Source organism: Notothenia rossii (genome assembly GCF_949606895.1).
Source record: "Notothenia rossii genome assembly, chromosome: 2".
Classification (NCBI taxonomy): domain Eukaryota; kingdom Metazoa; phylum Chordata; class Actinopteri; order Perciformes; family Nototheniidae; genus Notothenia; species Notothenia rossii.
The window spans coordinates 65,199,292-65,219,989 of NC_136904.1; the positions used below are offsets into that span (position 1 = coordinate 65,199,292).

Sequence of the window (20,698 nt, forward strand, 5' to 3'; positions counted from 1 at the left end):
TGCAAGAAATGTAAACTCACCAAGAAGAAAACATGAATGGTTTAATGTGTGTTGGTGAACTTCTACCTTTTATGGTCAAAATGATTATTACAACAACACAAATGTATCCAGCAAAACGATTTTTCCCCCCCAAAACAACTCTTTGTCCACCTGGTTAACAGATTAAAAAAAGGAAATCGTGTAAGTAGCTTGGAAGATTATCCTGGCAAAACCCTGGCAAAACCCCATTATACCAACTATACACACAGGAGAGAAAACTATTTTGATCAGACTTGGAAATTGGATCGCTAGAACTCTCCTCACAGAGCTTCCTTAGTTATATTCGGTCAAACAAAATAAGAAATTACACAAAGACTGGAGTATGTGATACACAATGCATTAGTTACTGTGTATCAAATGTATATTACCTTGAAGTAGGCTTCTTCAAACACCAGTAACGGACCAGAGAACCCTATGATGAGGAGGGGCTGGCCAGCAAGCAGTGAGAATATAACTCCCAGAGTTGCAGTTGACACAATAAGCTCAGTCACTCCCATCAAGCCTTCTGTTTTTTCACCTGTATGTGAAAACAACCACGAACAAACCTTCAGAGCACAGGTATATAAACGGTATGGTATCCAAATGTCTTGTTTCTGGTAGTGTGTGTTTACCCAGCAGGCCTCCGAAGGTGATGGTGGGCGACAGTGCAGCAAAGTAGATGAAGATGACGGCGGCGAGGCACTGCATGTCCACGGAGTCCTTCAGGTCGCTGACGTAGTGAGGGTATCGCCGGCGGATGTCGTGGATCAGGCCGCCAAACGGGATCCCAGAGCGCTTCAAAGGGTCAACATCCTGGTCCCCCTCCTCCTCCTCCTCTGGACTCACCTCTGGAGGGTCGGTAGCAAACAAGTATACAGGTCAGGACACTAGACAACATGGAAATTAAAGGCACAATCTGAACCGGTAATGTGAACACGAACAAGATCCTAAAGATAAGAGCCAAGGGCCTGTGTCCACATAGCCTATTTCTAAATGCCAGCATTATTTTTAGATTGTTTCCAATTAGGAGAGAGCAGATGCCATTGCATGCAACTGCAATAATACAAAAGGGTGCCCCAAGCATTATGTTTCCAAAGTCCAACGTTCTTGTACAGTCGCTCCGAGTGCTACAAGTTGGAACTATTTCAACTTTTCAGTAAAGCGTTGTCACTGTGGAAATTGAAGGAGAAGATTGTTTTTGGGCTTGTCTTGAGACCGAAACTATTAGGGGTTCACCGAATGGGAAATTCTTGGCCGAAACCGATACCGAAAATAGGAAACAGTTGGCCGAAAACCGAATGCCGAAAGGCCGAAAATGATTAATAGAAATATATATAATGTATACATTTTTTACCAATGTTGTTCAGCTGCCTGATTATGGAAAAAGACATGATTATGGCAAAACTTAACTTAAATAATAATCACTAGTATGGGTCCATAAAACATTTATTCAGCACTTTTGAATGCATACAGTACATTAATTCCAAGTCAAGTCCATTTTATTTTCTCTGTAGGATAACTACAACAAAGTGCATTCAGAACAAAGCCAAGGTGCTTTAAAACTGCATAAACATCTAGGCCAGTAGGCCTACAACAAAATAGTGTAAATAAAGACTGTAACAGCCAGGCCTTCAACAACAACAAATGCACCTATAAGTGCATGCATACAAATGTGCAAACTGGATGAATCCACATGAATGTAACTATTTACAAATGAAATTACAATTGAATTTCAAGAATCTGTAAATAAGGCTGTCTGTCCTCATAAGCAAAGTAGTAAACATTGTATAAAGATACATAAAGTGAAAACTGGATACAAAATCCACAATCAATTACAAATTAAATTACAATTTCAAGAATCTGCAAATAAGGTGGTCTGTCCTCATGAGCAATGTAAACGACATTGTATCATTTAGATACCGAAAGTACAATATATTGAACACTGTGCTGCTGTCATTTCCCCCTAATGATAACCTGAGATGGTGAATTATAACTCAAAATGAAAATTGTTCAGGAAAGTGGGTATAGAGTAGACATGTAGAACTAGATGAGCTTATGATAAGCCAGCCTTGTCTACTTATGAAGGAAAAGTGGGAGGTTATTTTTAATGAACAGTAGCTTCTCTGCTTTATCAGCCATAAGTCTGTTCCTCTTCTCATCAAGCACATGAGAGGCAGCGCTGAACAGTCTCTCGCTGTCAGTGCTTGTGATTTGATCTTACTCCGCATATTTGTCCGGGTGTTTTGATTTCAAGTGGTGGAGTAATCCCGAAGTGGTGAAAGTCTTTGCAGTTACACCCCCTCGAGAAATGTCAGCTGAACACGTTTTACAAATCGCAATCCGCGCCTCTTTCTCTGATATTTTTAAATATCTCCAAGCGCCAGACATGTTGGCTGTGAGCCAGCCGCGAGCATGGTCGCGCGCCGTGCTTGTCGCCGCGTTTTGATTACGTCATCACAACAACACGTTAGCTTACCAACGTAACCCTGTTCTCTGACATTCGGTGATATTTTTTCGGTGCTAAAACCCTTTCGGCCGAAAGCCGAAAGAGCCTTTTTAACCATTTTCGGCCGATAATTTTCGGCGGCCGAATATTCGGTGCATCCCTAGAAACTATCATAACAAACACAGAAGCTTGTTTGTTTGAGCAGATCGACAGGCGGACCCTCAATGTTGCTGGTGGGTGTTTTGAGGGTACTTTTGGCGCGGACTGCGGACCACTCTCATCACCCTATGGCTGGCAGATTGAAGGTTATTTATACAAAGTGTGAGATCAATAGTCTTTCAGTTGATTGTAATGGTGAAGGTTCAACGTTAAACTAATCAGCACCCTGCTAGCGGCTTTATGCCAGAAAAATGTGGACAAAGACCCCACCTGGCTATCAACTCTATTTCTTATTATTTTTGATAAATTCCTATGAGAAGAAGTCAAGTACAAGACTTGTCCATTTATCAAAGGCCTGCGCCACACTGTGGCTGGACCATGTTCCTTTATTACTATGAACACCGGTACTGAACTCATCACAGTGGAGGCTACCATAAATACTCACAAGATCAACAAATGTGTATTAATCCTTGGCTGAAAATAGTCCTAAACAAATTAACTTTGTATTCCAGTTTGAGTGGCATTTAAAAAAACTTAAGTGCCTAGGGAATGATTGAACATTTTTAGAAAATATGTGTAGGACCTGTTTTGTTTTAGATTTACCACTTTGGTTGGAAGGCTTGGGGCTGACATATTTAGGAAATATAATTTTAGTTGATAATACGAGAAATAATGAATAATGTGCCCATGTGTACAATGACAAGGCCTTCCTTTCCTTTCTGCCACTGGTGGTTGTATCAAAAACGATTTTTAAGAAACAAAAAATGTGAATTTCTAATCAATAATTAATCTCAAACAATTAAGTTATTCATGTTATCTATTTATATTAATTTCTCAAATTAATATTGTTACAAAACTGATTGGCCTTTTAACTATAAGGCTGGCAGCTTTAAAGTATTAGACAGGCTGTACATTTTAAGGGAAATGTTTTTCCTGATAAAATACAAAGGGATGTGAAACTTGACTAAATCAGGCTTATTCAAATGTAGTAGCTTGAAAAAGCTTCAGATTCTAGAAAACGTGAATAGATTTTTTAAATATATACAATTTATATAAGATATATCATTTTGAAATACAACCAATCTTACCTTCAGATCCATTGGTTTTTGTTTACTAAGATGGTGGGAATTTCTCAGTGTTTAGTTCATTTGTTAAATGTTTCAAATCTATATTTTTAACAAGTCGGTGGTCTGCACACAACTTAAAGGTTTCCTATTATGCTATTTCTAGGCATATATTATGGGTCTCAGATATATAAAAATATATAAAAAAACATGTCTATGATGTATTTTGCTCAAAATACCAAACAGATCATGCATTTTAGACATCCCTCATATCCCTCAGTTTCAACCCTGTTAGAACTGCAGGTTCGGAGTCCTTAGTTTGAAAAAAAGATACAAGATATGTACGACGTACAGCTGAATGCTGCTGTGATTAAATGCCATATTATGTTCCAAACCACATCAAGGATTATTTCTGAAACAGTATGGAGCTCAAATGCTTTTTCTCTTGCGGGTTTACCATAAGGTGAGTTCCTTTTTTTATTTCCTGCTTTTTTACACATACTCTCTCCAGTACATCTTAGCTCTGAGTGTTAGTGATGCTAACGTAAACACCATATTACTTCCAAAACACGTCGGGCATTGTTTCTGATAGCAACGTTTCTGATAGTGCCGTGGGTCCACATTTCCGATATTACGTCATATCGGCAGCAAATCCGGATCAGCTCCGTTGTACCCCCGTTTTTAGAGATTTGCGCACAGAGAAAAAGACAGAGGGTTTTGTTTTCTGACACTGTGTGAGTTCCCTGACACACCGGGGACACATTTATGTATAAAAGACATAAAAAAGTGCATTTTGCATGATAGGTCCCCTTTAAAATAAGTTTGACTTTAAACAATGGATCAGTGTTCCATTGCAGGACTAACATTGGTGTGAGTAATTGAAGCCTTGGCTCTTCAGGGACTTGACAGAGTACCTTTGTTGTTGGGCTCCATTCCAGCGGAGGAGTGGTGCCTCTTGAGTTCCCTCTCCTTCCTCTTGCGCAGCATCTGCTTCTGGAAGTCAGCCACCGTCTTCAGGAGGTCTTTGCCCGCAACGTCTGAAGGGGGGATTACAATGCTGCAGTCCAAGAACTCGTTGATACCGTTCAGGAGGTCCTGTCTGTCGTCAGCGAAATAGGCCACCTCATGGAAGCTCTGCAAGGAAACACAATCCATTGTCATCACCAGAATGAATAACAAGCAAATCAAAGACTTCCAAAGGGCTGTTACATAAATTATTTTGACAGGAACAATGGGCAGCTTTTCTTCTGGCGTGTTCTCTCGACTTTTATGTTCTGGCACCATTTTCTATGCTCTCCTCCTTGCAAGACTTTTTTGTCAAGTTTGTTAGAAAAACGAAGTATTATGTCTTAGATGTCCACCAAAACACTGAATAACTACAAACATATGTCCTGGAAGAACATAGCCTCTTTATTTTGTACTTCTTTTTTAAGGCTTTTTATATATATTACAGATAAACAGCAGTGATACATTTGAGCCAACCGACTAAAAATACTTTTAAAAAAAGAGAAAAACAAGATGGGGAAAATCAATCACTTAAATAAATACAGTAATATAATTATTGCTTTAAACATTAGGCCTTTACAGTCAATTTTAATCAGAGATATCAACTTAAGTTATTAGTTTATATAAAAATATAATACACTAAGTTGATAACACCTATGCTTAGTTTTATATCTACCTTATCTGACATGAGGGTTGAGAAGGAGCGTCCGATCTCATGATAGTCCACGTTGGCCTGACTGGGGCCCAGCAGGACGAAGAGGAAGCGCACAGGGACAGGGACCTCCAGCACGGACTCCAGGAGGACCGCCTCGTTCAGCCGCACGAAGGCCATGGCCGGCTGCTCCAGGAACTCAGCGTTGCCTGAAAGGAAATAAATGACAATAAAAAATGCAGTGATTTTTCACATCTCTGCAGGAAGGAGTTTAGTAGGGGTTTTTCGAGAGAGCAATACTGTGGCGCTGATCTTGTATATAATATATATATATACATTTTCACGAGAACATGACCCCCGTAAACAACAACACGACATCGGAGCTCCTTAACAACAAAGCTGTTTATGCCGTCTGACGGTCTATTTGATACGATTTTCATATTTTTGGAGTAATTATACCGTAATTGAAGAACATAAATGCTGTTTTCTGGCATAATTTTAACATTTTAGGGGGATTTTTGTATCAGTTACCTTTTACCCAGTTTAGACAAAACCCTGGGTTTAGGTACTTTAATGGTAACAGAATTTCGGATTATGTTTTTATATTACACAGGTAAGTTGAATACTTGATTATGATTGGTCAGTTTCCAAATTTGACAGTCTTCTCTTTCCTGATTGTAAATTGTTGCTATGATCTGATCAAGGGAGAATGTGAATTCATATTCATCCGCAGAAAGATCAATTTAACAATTTTTCAACTGTGGCCCAAAAACACATATCCGTTTCTTCACCAGAAAACCGTATGGATTACTTTCTGAATATTCATAGTTTTATTCGTGGATAGCACCAAACTTTGAATTCATAACGGCTAAACTGTCCCCAGTAAAGAAAAGTAAAAGAAAAGAACAAGAAAACAGAGCAAGAGAAGGAAAGACGTTAAAAGTGTCAGAGAGCTGGAGGACAGACAGGAAGTAAACACTAACGGGAACACGGTAAGGGCTCTGGCAGTATCTAGTTAATGGAAAAGAAAATGTGAACAATCCTGGATAGAGGCAGAAAATCAATCAGTGCTGCCGTCTCTTTAAGTTACGTTGCTGCTGCTGCAGTTCCAACCGTTGCTAAGTTGTATAACTTACTTTTTTCCTTTGTGGAAGCAATACAATTATTTTTAAGTTGATCAAATCATGTTTCCTTCAAATTATTTACCTAGTGAAGGGAAGTCCGACAGGGTGACCAGGACCCCTCCACGACCGGCTTAGATTCGTTCTTTACCAACATTCAACCTTTTTCTTTTGTTTTAAATGTAAATATAAATGGATCAATACAACGACTTTCCACGTCATTAACATCCTCCAGTAGTGATTATTTGCTGTTGTCTAAATTAAGATATCCTGCAGCTTTGCAGTCCTCAGGGTGTAGCAATTTAGCTGCAGTGTTGACATTACATTAACAGCAGCGTAGAGTGTGACATGATTCTGGTGTTTTACTGATTGTATAATGGCCCTTCTCTGTATTTGAGGCAAAGCCTTATGGAAAATGTAAAACAAGTCGATGAATCTCTAAAAACAGGAGGAAAGAAAGACATTCCTCTAACTAATCTACTTTGTCGAAAGTCACGGAGCTCACCAACTAAAACAATGACAGCTTCGGCATCTTTGGGAATCTTGGCGAGGAGCTTCATGGATCTGGCTGCAGCTGGATGGGACTCAGGAGGCAGAGGGTGGAGAGATTTCTTGGAGAAAGAACAGAACGCAGATTATCCACTTTGTTACTCCGAACCAACGTGATGTGACACCGTAAAATAGCGTGGGACCAATAATGGAAACTCAATGTGGGAAAGCCCTGTATGTATGCATAATAACATTCTTATGGCCCTGCATAATTCATTTTAAACCCAGCACAACTGGACCTCTGGTTCTTTATGTTTGAGGGAAATGTCTTTAATAGGCTGCTTTAAATATGCCAACATTTTAAGCTGCGGGGAGCATTACATTTTCACAGTTAATGCATCAAGAAGCTTTAACTAGAAGCACCTGTAAGCTGACTAAGAACATAACTCGACACATGTGGCGCTCAGAGGCGTGCTCGCTCTGACTTCAAGAACTACCTACATGACTTTTGACCTCATGGAGGGGTGTTTCAAAGCACCATGCAAGAGCCACAGGCCTCACATCGGGCATATGGTGTAATCACGCTTAAACGTATGCTTACTGCTGACTCTTAGAACTTTATTCAAACCATAAACTAGAACATGACAGGTCAATGGGGCTTTTATCTCTGTCCATTTAGATAGCTGAGTTCTATTATGCTTGTGGATTCTTGTCAAAGCTGTTTAATCGCTTACTTCAGCTGTGGTGAATCATATTCACTTTTTTGTTTCAGCTAAGTTAAAGTCTATCAACAACCAGAACTCATATTTGTCACCAGATTCTCACATTGACACAAATAGTTAAGGTGTAGAGAATAAGGAATGATTTAGAGTTGGGATGTCAAACTCAATTTCAGCCTTGGACACATCCGCTTATGGTTGCCTTTTAAAGGTTTTGGTTAGCATTTTTGACATAAATCCATTTTATTCTGAAATGAGCCATTCAACTGATTTTGATAGAGCGTATCACGTGTTCTGTTGAGAATGTAGGCTTTTTAATTCTTGGACTTGTTAATGCTTTTTTTGGTGGCTTACGTTAGCAGAGTTGGCTCCATGTTTGGTATTGTATTCCTTGGACATTGCCAAGACCTCCAAGCAAAGAAGACATAAGGGCTTCTCTCAATCAAGCGAAACAATTTATTTGCTTTCCTTCTCTCATTTAATTGCCTGCCCTGTGCATGAACTTTCTTTTTTCAGACCATTTGATACCATTACATAATTTTGTACAACCCCATAACTCGGCCACATTTCTTCCACTCAGATGGCTAATATTAGGAAGCTTCGGTGTGCAGGTAACAAAATCCAGAGGCATTGTGCGATATGTAGAAACCGTACTTCTGTAAAGCAACATAAATTATGTTATTTGTAAGTTCTAGTAGGCTATATAAAATGAGTTTCCAGGCTTTATAGGGAAGGACAAATTAAGTAAGGAAACTTACAAAGAGGCTGACAAACACGTCCTGCTTTGGGTCGTATACCGGCCCTTTGTTATCCTGGTGCTCCTCCGGCTCTTCGGCCACCAGCGGCAGACTGGTGTCGTGGTTGTGATTGAAGCTGCCATGGAGACTGCTGGTCGACTGGTGGCGGTGGAAACGATGTTTCATGTCACTTGGATGGCTGCAGAAGAGAGAAGGAAATACATGAGTACGAGCTAAATGCTAACACTGGCATGCTAATACTTAATGCTCACACAGTTACTTGCTAACCCACTGATGTTTAGGGATGTTACAGGTCACCGTCTTAGTAGTCTTTAAGTGTGTTAGCATGCTTACATTGGCTGAAATCAATCAGCAGCGGATTTTGTTCAGTTAATCAAGCAAAGTAGAGTAATTACTAAGATGTTAACCTGAAGATTGCACCAGGTCACAAGTCACCAAGGTAATACATTGAACCATGATTATTTGAACTTCTCTACCGTTCACACAAATAGTTAAATCCATTGCCATGTTGATTGAGCGTGTATTTGTTGAAAATATGCTAGATTTATACAAATCAAGTTGGGACTAACTTAAAACCTCATAGGGAACTCACACAAATCAAAGTAGTCCATATACTGTGTGTGGTTTCTTTTATGTGATAAAATAGATAATTAGTCTTAAAGAGCAACTTCCAGGTGAATAATATGTGTAGGAAAATGATGAATACACTAGATTTTCAAAAAAATATACAGAAATATACACTACAGTGACATCTGGCGTCGTTTTTGTAAGAAATGTTCACTTCCACATAAAAAAACCTCGGCACGTGACCTCCCGCGTGTGACGTAACAAGGGGGAGAGCGGCCGGTGTAACGTATTAATAAACATGAATCCCAATGCTAGTTTCGACACAGAAGACACAGAAGAAGTTGAACATGAATATTTTAATGCATATGACGGACCACAACCTTATAATTATGAGACTGCTAGGCGTCCAAGAGACCAGGAGCAGCCAAGGATTAGAAGAAATAACGGCCATCGGAGAGAAATTGAGCTGTGGTGTGAGGAGAACCAGTGGAGAACTGGGCAGCTATCTTGGTGAGTGACCGGCGTTAGCTACAGAATGTTAGCTAACGTCACATCACAACATTGTAAAGTTAGCTATCATATATCAGCAGTGTTGGGACTAACGCGTTACAAAGTAACGCGTTACTGTAACGCCGTTATTTTTGGCAGTAAATAGTACTCTAACGCGTTATTTTTTAAATTCAGTAACTCAGTTACCGTTACTACATGGTGCGTTACTCCGTTATTTTTTTTATATAGTCTCGGCTCCCAGACGTTGGTGAGCGGCGCCAACAGCGAGGCGAACATAGATGAGAACTGTACTTAAGTACAGTACTTGAGTAAATGTACTTAGATACTTCCTGTGTCACATGCGGAGACGCTTTGTGGGCATGTTTGTGTTTAGTTAGCCTACTAACAATACTATCATGGCGACGGCGGAGCACAAGTCGAGTTTCTCCGCATGGAGATATGCTCACTATTTTACTTTTCTCTAGCATAAAGAAAAGAATGTGTTAGTTAAGTGTAAGTTGTGTCTTGGCGGGTCAAAGATCCTATCTACTGCTCAAAACAGCAATTCCAATCTGTTAAAACATCTGCAAAAACAACATGCTGGGACAAAGCTATTAGTTAAGACCACAGACCCAGAGCCATCCGACGCCACCCCACCTCCACCCAAGCAACAGCGGCTGGATTTCAACCTAGGGACTGCTAGTCAGGTGAAAGTGGATAAAGCCATTGCACGGTATGTTGTTGAACACGTGCAGGCTATTTCTACAGTGGAGTCACCCGCTTTCAGGGAGCTAGTAAGCATGATACCATGTCCGGGCGGCACACGGCATATGGGACGCAAAACGTTTTCCAACTACCTGGAGAAAGAATATACCAAAATGGATAGCGAGCTAAAGAAAACATTTGAGGGGCTGGAATACATCTCGACCACCGCAGACATTTGGTCTGTCCACAACAGAAGCTTCCTCAGGATAACATCTCACTGGATAAACCCCACCACTTTACAACGCCAGAAAGCTGCGTTGGCCTGTAAGAGGATAAAGGGTAGGCACACGTACGATCTTATTGCTACTGAGATTGACCACATTCACTCTTTGTATGGAGTGTCAACAAAAGTTACCTCCACAGTTACTGATAACGGCTCTAACTTTGGGAAAGCCTTTGCCATGTATCAACCGGAATCGCTCTCTGACGACGATAAATTGGCACTTTGAAACATATCTTTGTGTTTGTGTTTGTATAGACCACATTGCTTAGCAGAGTTCAGTGATGCAAATGCATGTCACGTTGATCAACAGATTGTATTATTCTCCAATGCAATAACAGTACTTAAATGAAGGCTATAAGGGCATTAATGGGAGCATTTTTTTTTGGGAGCCCTTTTTTTTAGTAACTAAAACCTTTGTTGATATGCCGTTGTAAATGGCTTGATGGAAAGCAGGTGTGTAGTCGGGGAGGGTGCACAGCTGATTGCAGCAGGTGAGTGGAGGTTGAGCCGGGAGCTAGGAGTGACAGTCACCACGCACACACAAACAACACAGACAGGGGGAAACAAACAAACACAAAGGAGACGGCTGCAGCTCATACATTTAAAAAAGTCCTCCACAAAAATCCTTCCAAATTAAACCATCTTTTAATGATATATTAAGAAATCTCTGAAGAGGCAATCTGAGTTGACACATGAATTTTTTTTTTAAACGGGATATTTGCATTAGAGTATCAATAAAAAAGCCAGAGCCCAATCTGTGTAGCACATTTCTCTCCCTCAAACAGAGAAGTATTTAATGTGTCACTCCAGCCAGGACTTTTTAACACATTACATCACTGCTCAGTCCAATTGTGACATCACCTCATTAGGCCCGCAAGGACCAGTAAGAGGTCGGCCAAATTGGACGTGACAGCACCCAGAGACAAAAGAACGAGGTGTGACACTAGTGAATTGTGCTCGAGACATTTCCAGAGGACCTTTAAAGTAATCTGAGTAAGCGATGAGCAAAATCTTAGCATCACCTCAATGTGTGCCTCTCCACGTCATAAATCTGATATCTGGTGATGACTCTAATGACAGTGTTTCTTACTCGCTTGTGGAAGCAGCCAGTGACATGCTGGTCTTTATGTGGAAAGGCTGTGAAAGATGGGAAAAACCCATGATAGCATGATGTTAAGGCTGGACAGCTTATTCTGCGTGCATCTGTTGTTTTGCTTTGTGCAGTCAAAATACATCCATTAGGTTTTAGTGAAACAACACATTCGTCACCACAGTGTAAGTAATATTGCATTATTGGCTCTCATCTACTGGCATAACTCAAACTTTTGAAGTTGTATCACACTGAAACATTGTCCGTGCAAGATATATGTTACTGATCAAACCCAGGCTGTACCATTCTGGCATAAAAGAGGGGGGGCCAGAGAGAGAATGCTGGACCAGTGGCTTGGGAGAGCTGTACAGACTCAGAGACATAGCGATAGAATAAATTCCTTGGAAAACCAAAATATATATTGCTGAAAGCGTTTCAAAAGGATCACACTCCATTTAATCATTTTATGAGCTGTTCCTTTAATCATAGCATTTGATAAAATTACTTTTAAGCCATCATAGACAAGAAGTCTGAAAAGTTCACGGAATAAATACGTTTGAACACCCACAAGCACGACAAATGGGCAAACTCATTCTTCTAAAAGGAAAATGTTGTGGTAAAAAATCTCATCTGAATATCAAAAGCTCCAGTACTGCTGATAAATAATGATAACAAAAACTTGTTATCGAAAAATGTATAAATGTTTGCAAGTGGGAATTAACAGCAACCTTTATGTGAGTGTGACGGAGCGGATCACAGAGTGACTGACTCCGCCACTGACAGCCGACGCACACACACACCAAACATTTCCTGCTCTCTTCCATTCGTCGTGCGACCGCCGTCTCCCCAGCAAAGGGAATGTGGAAAAGACGGAGGCGCATCACTACCGTGATTTAAATAGGATGTCAAGAACCATGCAATTTATTATTTATTTTGCGTTTTTTTAATTATGGGGAATGATTGTGTTAAGAGGTAGTTAACCTGTTTATGTTTGGGTCGGATCTTTATGTTGACAATGTGGTTTTGAGTTAATTGTGTAACCTGTTAATGGTAAGCCTGTGGGGAGGGGCTAGGGGTTCAAAAGGGATGGTGTTGGCCCTGGAAGTGCTCACTCAGGAGATTGTTGCAGTGAAGGCAACAGCTAGGATGTGTTCGGGAGATTGTTGCAGTGAAGGTAACAGCTAGGATGTGTTCGGGATATTGTTGCAGTGAAGGCAACAGCCAGAATATGTTTACTCCATGAGTCAGGACGGCCTGGTTTGGTGACTTTTATTTTGTTTATTTAAGTTGTGCTGTTTCACTTTTGTTAAACAGTATATCTTTTTTTTTGTTGCTGTCATAAATAAAGTTTTGGAGCTTAATTCAACCGACTAAGCCTATGTTCTCATTCATAACACTCCATTCAATATCTCACTATGGGATGCGCCTCCCCGCGTATGCCTCAGAAGCATCAATCTCATTACGCCAATTCTGATTGGCTGGTGATCTTGACGACCACGTCAGGGAATCCACCCACCCTTTAAGTAGCTTGCGCTACGACGCAGCGTCATTCAAACACCTCTTCTCGCTTTGGAGCACATCTCTAAACTATCAGTAGCCTGGCTAGCTTAACCGTCCACAGACTGAACAACTCAAAGCTAACTTTCAGTCGCCGGACGCTTGCCGGCTACACTTGCTTCGCACAGGTTTGAATAATTAACACACCAGTTAATACTCGACTCTGCCCTGCCGTTTCTTTAACGGTAAGGTTTTTGATTATCGAACAGTAACATACCAGTTACTGTTCCGTCCCTCCAAGTCGGCACTCCGGCTATCGAGGATGGACCCTTCTCTCCCTCACACCAGAGGAGACGGAGGCTCTGAGGCTCGACTCTGCGGCTGCGGGTATAAGATATCGAGCACGGACTCACACCAGGTCTGCTCGTCCTGCCTTGGGCTGGAACATGCCCGGAAGGCTGTTGACGCCCCCGGTTCGTGCGGACACTGTGCCCGCTTCACCATCAAGAGCCTTCGCCGACGGCTAGCACGCCAAGCTAGCCTTTCGGGAGGAGACCCTTTCGTGTCTAGCTATGTGCCGGCCGGCAACCGAGACATGGAGGTAGCCGCAGCGGAGGCTGAGGCTAGCTTGGGCTCCCAGCTGGACCTCACCGTGGTTCCGCCCGCGGAGGATGTCCTGGAGTTGGACTATTTAGAGGAAGACGAAGAGGGTGCCTCAGAGTTTCTCTTATCCGACTCAGACAAAGACGAGGATGATATTTTTGTCTCATCCGCTCAGGCTGCCAAGCCTGATGCTGTGTCTGCTCCTTCGGGCGAAAGCATGCCAGCTTCACTTTTGTCCGTTTTTACGGATCGGATGTCTCTGCTCCAAGTGTGGCCCATGCAGTGCTGGGCCCAGTGTTGGGACAGAGTTCTACCTGTTGAGTACTGTTTTTTTTTTGTGATTTTTGAGATAAGCATGTCTAGCAATACGGGAGTCTCAATATCCCATAGTGAGAAATCGAACGGAATGTTATGAATGAGAACTATAGGTTACTAACGTAACCCCAGTTCTCAGAGTAAGATGAAGTGAGATGTCTCACCAGACAGCCCTTCCTGCTGAGGCGAAGCGAGAAGAGGTGCTTATTAGGGGTGGGCGGATCGATCACAAAATATCGATACTTCCGATATTACGTTACGTTTCAAAATATCGATACTAGAGCCAATAGGATCAACACTTTTGTACTTTTTTTCCCGTCTCCTCTACTCGTCAATTTCTTCAAAAAACTATGTGCAGACGAACACAAGTATATGCTTTTACTTCTCTCTCAACTGCTGTCCTCCTCTCCTCGAGGCTCGCGCACGTGCTCCTTGCCTGAACGCCGATGATCAAGCTGACTGACAGCAGCCGGCAGGGCAGGACAGCAGCAGCCAGCGACTCGCGAGTGCAACACACAAACGCGCATGATGGCTGAGAGAAAGAGCAGCGTTGTGTGGAGCAATTTCACAACTGGCAATTACAACTTAGCGAACTGTGATGTGTGCAAGAAGACAGTTCGCTACTCTGGCCGCTTTGTATTGTTATTTTTCATGTTTGCACTTTAAATTTGCAAAAGTAAAACGTTTATTTGTCCATAAAAACTTTCCTGTCTGTATTCACGAACATGAATTCAGATTTAGTCTATTTATGAGGCTTTCAGCTCAAAAATCATGTCATGCAGGTGGCTCCCCCATATATGAAAGTACATAAGACGCTTTTCATTTAAAAAAGTATCGGTATCGATATCGGTATCGGCGATACTGGCCCTGAAATACTTGGTATTGGATCGAATCCAGATTTTGTGGTATCGCCCACCCCTAGTAGAATGACGCTGCGTCGTAGCACAAGCTACTTAAAGGGTGGGTGGATTCCCTGACGTGGTCGTCAAGATCACCAGCCAATCAGCATTGGCGTAATGAGATTGATGCTTCTGAGGCATACACGGGGAGGCGCATCCCATAGTGAGACATCTCACTTCATGTTACTCTGAGAACTGGGGTTACGTTAGTAACCTATAGTTTCAAACGGACAAATACAACCCCGTCACATTGAGGCTTAGAGTCTACATGATATACATGATACATTCTAATGTCAGCATGCTTAAATGCTCACAATGACAATTTAACCATCTGATGGTTAGCAGGTATAATGTTTGTGACTCCACCACTACTCCTTAACACCGCATTGCGTGGTGGACTCACAAACCTTGTTACATTTACGTGTCTTCACCACGCAAACAACCCCAATTTAAAGTGAATGAGGCTCTTTTATCGTGGTGCACACACACATTTCTACAACGTCCTGCAGTGAGCTTTTATTCAATAAAACGTTTTAAAATCTACTTTATAGCTTGTAGTAACTCACGGGAGGCTTCTTTTATTTTATTTGTATTCATAATCATTTTTATTTTTCGTCAGAATGTATTATGGTGCATTAGTTACTAATTTTTGTTCTCAAAAAACAGTGCATTGTGTGTAATACAACTGTGATTTTTATTAAATTAGTTAGTTTTTAAAAAAGGCCAGAGCTTCAGCTGTGTCAAATAGATTGTTCCCTTTAGTTAACGTTTTTTAAAAGAACATTATATTCCGATTTGATCATGTCCCCTTTATTGTATTACGGAGAGCAATGTGAGCGTCCATTCCCATTGGATAACGGAGGATTTTACACCCGGAAGTAAGTATTCTCTTTACTGTCGATTGATTTTACAGTGATATCTGCACTACTCATCAACTCAAAAACACCAGATTATCCTTGTTGATTACACAACATTGATTGGTTTAAATTGTGTACAATGCTTTTGTAATTTTCGCCTTCGATTCGGAGAAACAAATATTTGTTCAGTTTAGGATGGCCGAAGACACTGCACTACCCAGAATCCTCAGCTGTCGTTTGGGACTACACCATGTGCTTTGCCCTCAAGCTCTGTGATTGGATGTTGGAGTGGCAGCGCGCAAAGTTTACGCCGATCGTCAAACAGCATTTTGAAATGGAATGAAACCCATCGACGGCACACTATTCAAAACAGGAATCGAGTGAGTCAGAGAACAAAAAACAAAGTTTGTGAGTCCACCCCGTAATGTGGTGTTAAGGAGTCGTGGTGGAGTCACGCATTCTGGTGAGATCAGGTTGTTATGTCCCCTAACTTAGTTCAGCGTGTAAGCATGCTATCATCTGCTAATTCGGACAAACTAAGGCTAATGAGAATGTAGTTTGTTAATCCTTTGTGCCGGTTTGTATAACCAAAGTTATTAAAGTTCATGGTTAAAATGGCTATAAATGTCCTTACCCCCTTTTGTGCCGATATAACAACCCACTCTCACAGCATTTCGTGTTATAGTCACGAAATGTAATCTATTGATTCGTGTTCACCAACACGATTTTCACACAGAACGATTTTAACCCTTGTATGGTGTTCATATTTTTGTTACTTTTTGGGCTTCTTTGTTGCCTTTCTTAGAAGATGATATATTAGTTTCAAAGTAAAACTGTTCAATATACATCATTAAAGAGCAACTTGCAGGTTTTCTTTTTTTACTACATTTATGCTTAACCTTGCCTGAAAATTACAATTTAAAAAGTTAATGCAGGATTTGATATGTTTTACAAGGCATAAGGGCAGGAATTCAGAGGGAAAGGAGCCGTTTTGAGCTCTGCTACTAAAAACGCGTCATATTACGTCACATGGGGGAGCAACTTTCTCTGACTCCTTCTCTGCCCAATCCGCGGTAGTAGTTTGTAGTTGGTTTGAGCGGTTGTGATTTAGTGAGCTGGTCATTTTACATTGCATTTCACCATTTTTAATCATGGTGAGCTTGTGTTTGTGCAGGTTGCACAAACTCCAGCCTGTCAGGACATAGAGTCCACAGACTTATAGAAGTGTCAGTGGATGAATGCTTGCATGATATGATCAAAGGGTAGCACCTATGGAGTCCAGTAGAGGGCTCCGCCTGTGCTAATATAAAAAGGGTTACCATGCGTAACCCCTCATTTTCGCCCCAAGCTGTTGACTGGCAACGCAATTCTGTTGATAGTTATGGCTGATAAGGCTTATTATTTATTGGCTTATTACTGTTTTTATATTTTAAACCCCAAACCGATGGAAAAGCCCCACAGCAACATAAAAAAGACAGTCATAACGTGACCTGGCGTCCTAGTTAATAGACAAAATAATTTCATACATAATACTATTAATGACTTTATTTCGAAATTCAGTTCCTGACGGACGGCAAAAAAAGCCAGAGATTATAGAATTAAACAAATAGATAAAAACAAGGATAATTGTAAATAACAGAAAATAACAACAAATTAGAAGGAAAAAAAGATTTAAAAAATACATATTTCAGTATTCTGAGCCCCATTTATTTTCCTCACAGATGGCAAAAAAAGTCAGAAATTATACAATTTAAAATAAAAACAATAATCGTGCCTTGATATTGAGTAAGAAAATGTTTTTATAAACCACACTTCCGGTCTTCCAAGACCCGAACGGACAAAAAGACGTGGTGCAGGCACGAAACATACTACCAATTGAAATACATTGCTTTTAAAATCTTTCCGTGTGACACAAAAAAAAGGGAAAAATCGTGTTGGTGAACACGAATCAATAGATTACATTTCGTGACTATAACACGAAATGTCGTGAGACTGGGTTGGATATAATCAAAGATCAAATGTCCCTTTTTGAACTAGTATCTTGAGAAAATTCAGCAACATCCAAATAACCTGCTCGGATTGAGTCTATCCCTTAACTTGGTTATTTTGCTCAATCCGTCTCACTAACGCAGCCATTTTGAAAGGTAAACCTCCTAGTTCAACTTTAAAGCTAATACTAAATCACATTATCTTTGTTGTTTTAGTGTGACAGATGTACATTTTAATGTAACTTTAGAGTAAAAACTAAACTGATTTTGAAATCAAAGCTTTAATGTTATCTTTCTTAATTTTTGGGTGTGTAAAGTGTTGTGCTAAATAATCAAATATAATTCAATTGGGTTTAAAAATGAATCCTTGTCCAGGCATGCATTGCAAATGATCTGTTTTGAATGACCATTAAATACGGAATATCATTTAAAGCGATCCCTGAATACAAGATACAAACTGGGGAATGAGTGAGCATGAAAACAACATCTGTATTCCTGACAGGCATGGCTTAACTTTCCTCTGTTAATTCAATTTGACAGCCTACATTTACTTCACTTGTTTTTTTTGGTTATATAACTGAGAAAAATCTATAAAGCACTACTCGCATGTTCCATTGACCGTAATTCTCAGGTCAGTTTAGCTGTCATGTCAATGCAATTGCCGATCAATAAGTGGGAACCATTTGAGAGAGCTGTAGAGTGGAGATGACATGTGATGTTGATGTTAAATTTAGTAGCGTGCAGGATGTGATTTAACTATCCCCTCTGGTATTTACGAACACTTGCTTTGAACGATAATGTCCTCAAAGAAGTTGTGTGTGCTGACTAATTTCATTTTCATATTAAGGTCCTTACACCTTAAAAACAAGTTGTTGGTTGCCTTGATATCCAGTCCCTTGCAACTCTACTACCAAGCAATGCTGCTCTTTTTAAATCATCACACCCAATCATTTCCATCAACACACCGAACTTGATAACAACAGTGGCTAACACGGTTAGCTGAAAAAAAACAGCGCAGGCAGAAACCACAAATCGAGAAAATACCGTAAAGGCTAAAATAACAAGTTCTGCTGACAGCTTTATTTGCTTTCATCCTAAATCCTGTCTGTCTGACTTCAAACCAAACACATACTGAGTCAAGGTTTATGAAAAGTAAAACAATCGTTAAAAGGGTGGTTTCATGCTAGTTAAGATGTTTTATATCAGTGTTTTTTATTCTTGGTCTGTAGTAATGAACAGGCCGTCGTTACATGTTAACAACAAATCCGCAGAAGGAGAGCTACAGTAGCTAGCTTTAGCAGTTAGCAACTGGTGGGAAGTGCTGTCCTGCTTGGTTCCATTGAGTTACAGTATGATGCGTTCAAGCTTTATTCAGTGAACATTTGTATTTGATGAAGGTAAATTATAACGTTATTGTTATTTGGTCAAATAAATCTTGTAAGTTTAGATTTTGGCAAAAGACTTAAGACAAATACAGCTGTTTAAAGTAATGTTTTTAGAGCAATATGAAATAGATATTAAAATGGGGATTTATGACATGTTTGACTAAACTCAGCAGCTTATCATACATTTTTTAAACTACTGGTGCCAATTTGAATATTAGTTTATTTTATAAAAACATCTGCTATAATTGACGATTAATAGTGATTTTGATGGGTTGAAATTATTTTTCGGGATGATCAAGCTGTCCATCATAATTATTACCATCAGATTGAAAGTAAATATATCAGAGAAAGCACATATTTTTACAGATACTATGTGTTTAACACCTGTATTAAAGGGCCAGGATTGCTCACACGCAGGAGACTCACACTTTTAATCTGAAGACTTTACGGCTCAGTGCAGCGACAGCACAGTCTCAACATTTGCAACTTTACTCAACCCCGGGGAAGTACGCTGACGATTAGCCAACTGTTGTTAAATGTCACAATTTGGAAATTCCCTGTTCAGTTTCCCTTAGCCAGCCTCTTTTTTTATATAACTACACAGCCGGAAAATGAGTACTGAGGAGGAGGTGGAGGAAGAGGAGGAGGAGAGTAAGATTTGATTTATCATGCTGCCATACCTACAGCACATTGAAATAGTTAACAAAGCTGCATCCTGACTACAAGACACTGACAGGTCGGTACATACACGGATAAAGAATCACCTGAACTCATCTAACTTTGGTATTAAATGGGATGAAATACAGATATGTTGCCATGGTAACTAACACTACAAATAAACCCTGCAATTAGAAGTGCTGGTTCAGGCATTTAGATAAAAACTATAAAAGACAGAATAAGAGTCCTCGTAAATCAAACATAAGTCAAAAATAACGTGCCCACATTAAGCTGACAAGTAATGGCATGTTAAATGTGCTTATAAACATTAAAATAATAATGTTCGAGTTAAATGTTATGTCACTCACTGTTGAGTAAGGTTAAACAATAGTGATTGTTCCTCTAATAAACATATTGCAGTATTTGTATATTTTAAGTTTGAACTGGGACTCGCTGTATGTAGTAACTGCTAATACACTTGACATTTTCAACTGATGCAGCTTCACAATTTAGAGCACTTTACTGGCTAGAGATGAATAGACTTATGAAGTAATAGCAGGAAATGCAGTGCTATTGTTCACTAGAAATGTGTCAACTAAACACTAGTTGCCAGTATTAAAGGGCCCATGTCATGTTTTTCCGGTTATTACCCGTCCCCTTGTGTGTTATAAAGGTTTTTATGTAAACGGCCGGCATTGTCAAAAACCCTCAAAGTACACCCTGTAGCGAGTAAAACTCTAACACAGTCTATGCTGCCCCAAAAAGCCTCGTTGGAGATTTCACATTTTCCATTGATTACTTCCTGGGTACTTTGACGTGTGAATACTCGGAGGCCACACCCTCTGCCAGCCTTTCACGAAACAAAGCTTCACAAACCATTCAGTGATTCATGCCGGATATGTACAGCGTAGGGCACTGAAGAACAATGCTGT

At 40.3% G+C, this 20,698-nt stretch overlaps 1 protein-coding gene across 3 annotated transcripts in view; it reads right to left on the minus strand.

Annotated features, from left to right (window-relative positions):
- slc4a3 (solute carrier family 4 member 3) overlaps nucleotides 1–20,698 on the minus strand; it is an 84,184-nt gene that overhangs the window by 20,581 nt on the left and 42,905 nt on the right. For all 3 annotated transcript variants that reach the window (XM_079666850.1, XM_079666848.1, XM_079666849.1), the window contains exons 7-12: nucleotides 8,432–8,609; nucleotides 6,971–7,076; nucleotides 5,369–5,553; nucleotides 4,602–4,821; nucleotides 651–866; nucleotides 408–556 (exon numbers count right to left, since the gene is read on the minus strand). In XM_079666850.1, coding sequence (XP_079522976.1) covers nucleotides 408–556; nucleotides 651–866; nucleotides 4,602–4,821; nucleotides 5,369–5,553; nucleotides 6,971–7,076; nucleotides 8,432–8,609 — 1,054 coding nt within the window. The remainder of the gene's footprint in view (nucleotides 1–407; nucleotides 557–650; nucleotides 867–4,601; nucleotides 4,822–5,368; nucleotides 5,554–6,970; nucleotides 7,077–8,431; nucleotides 8,610–20,698) is intronic.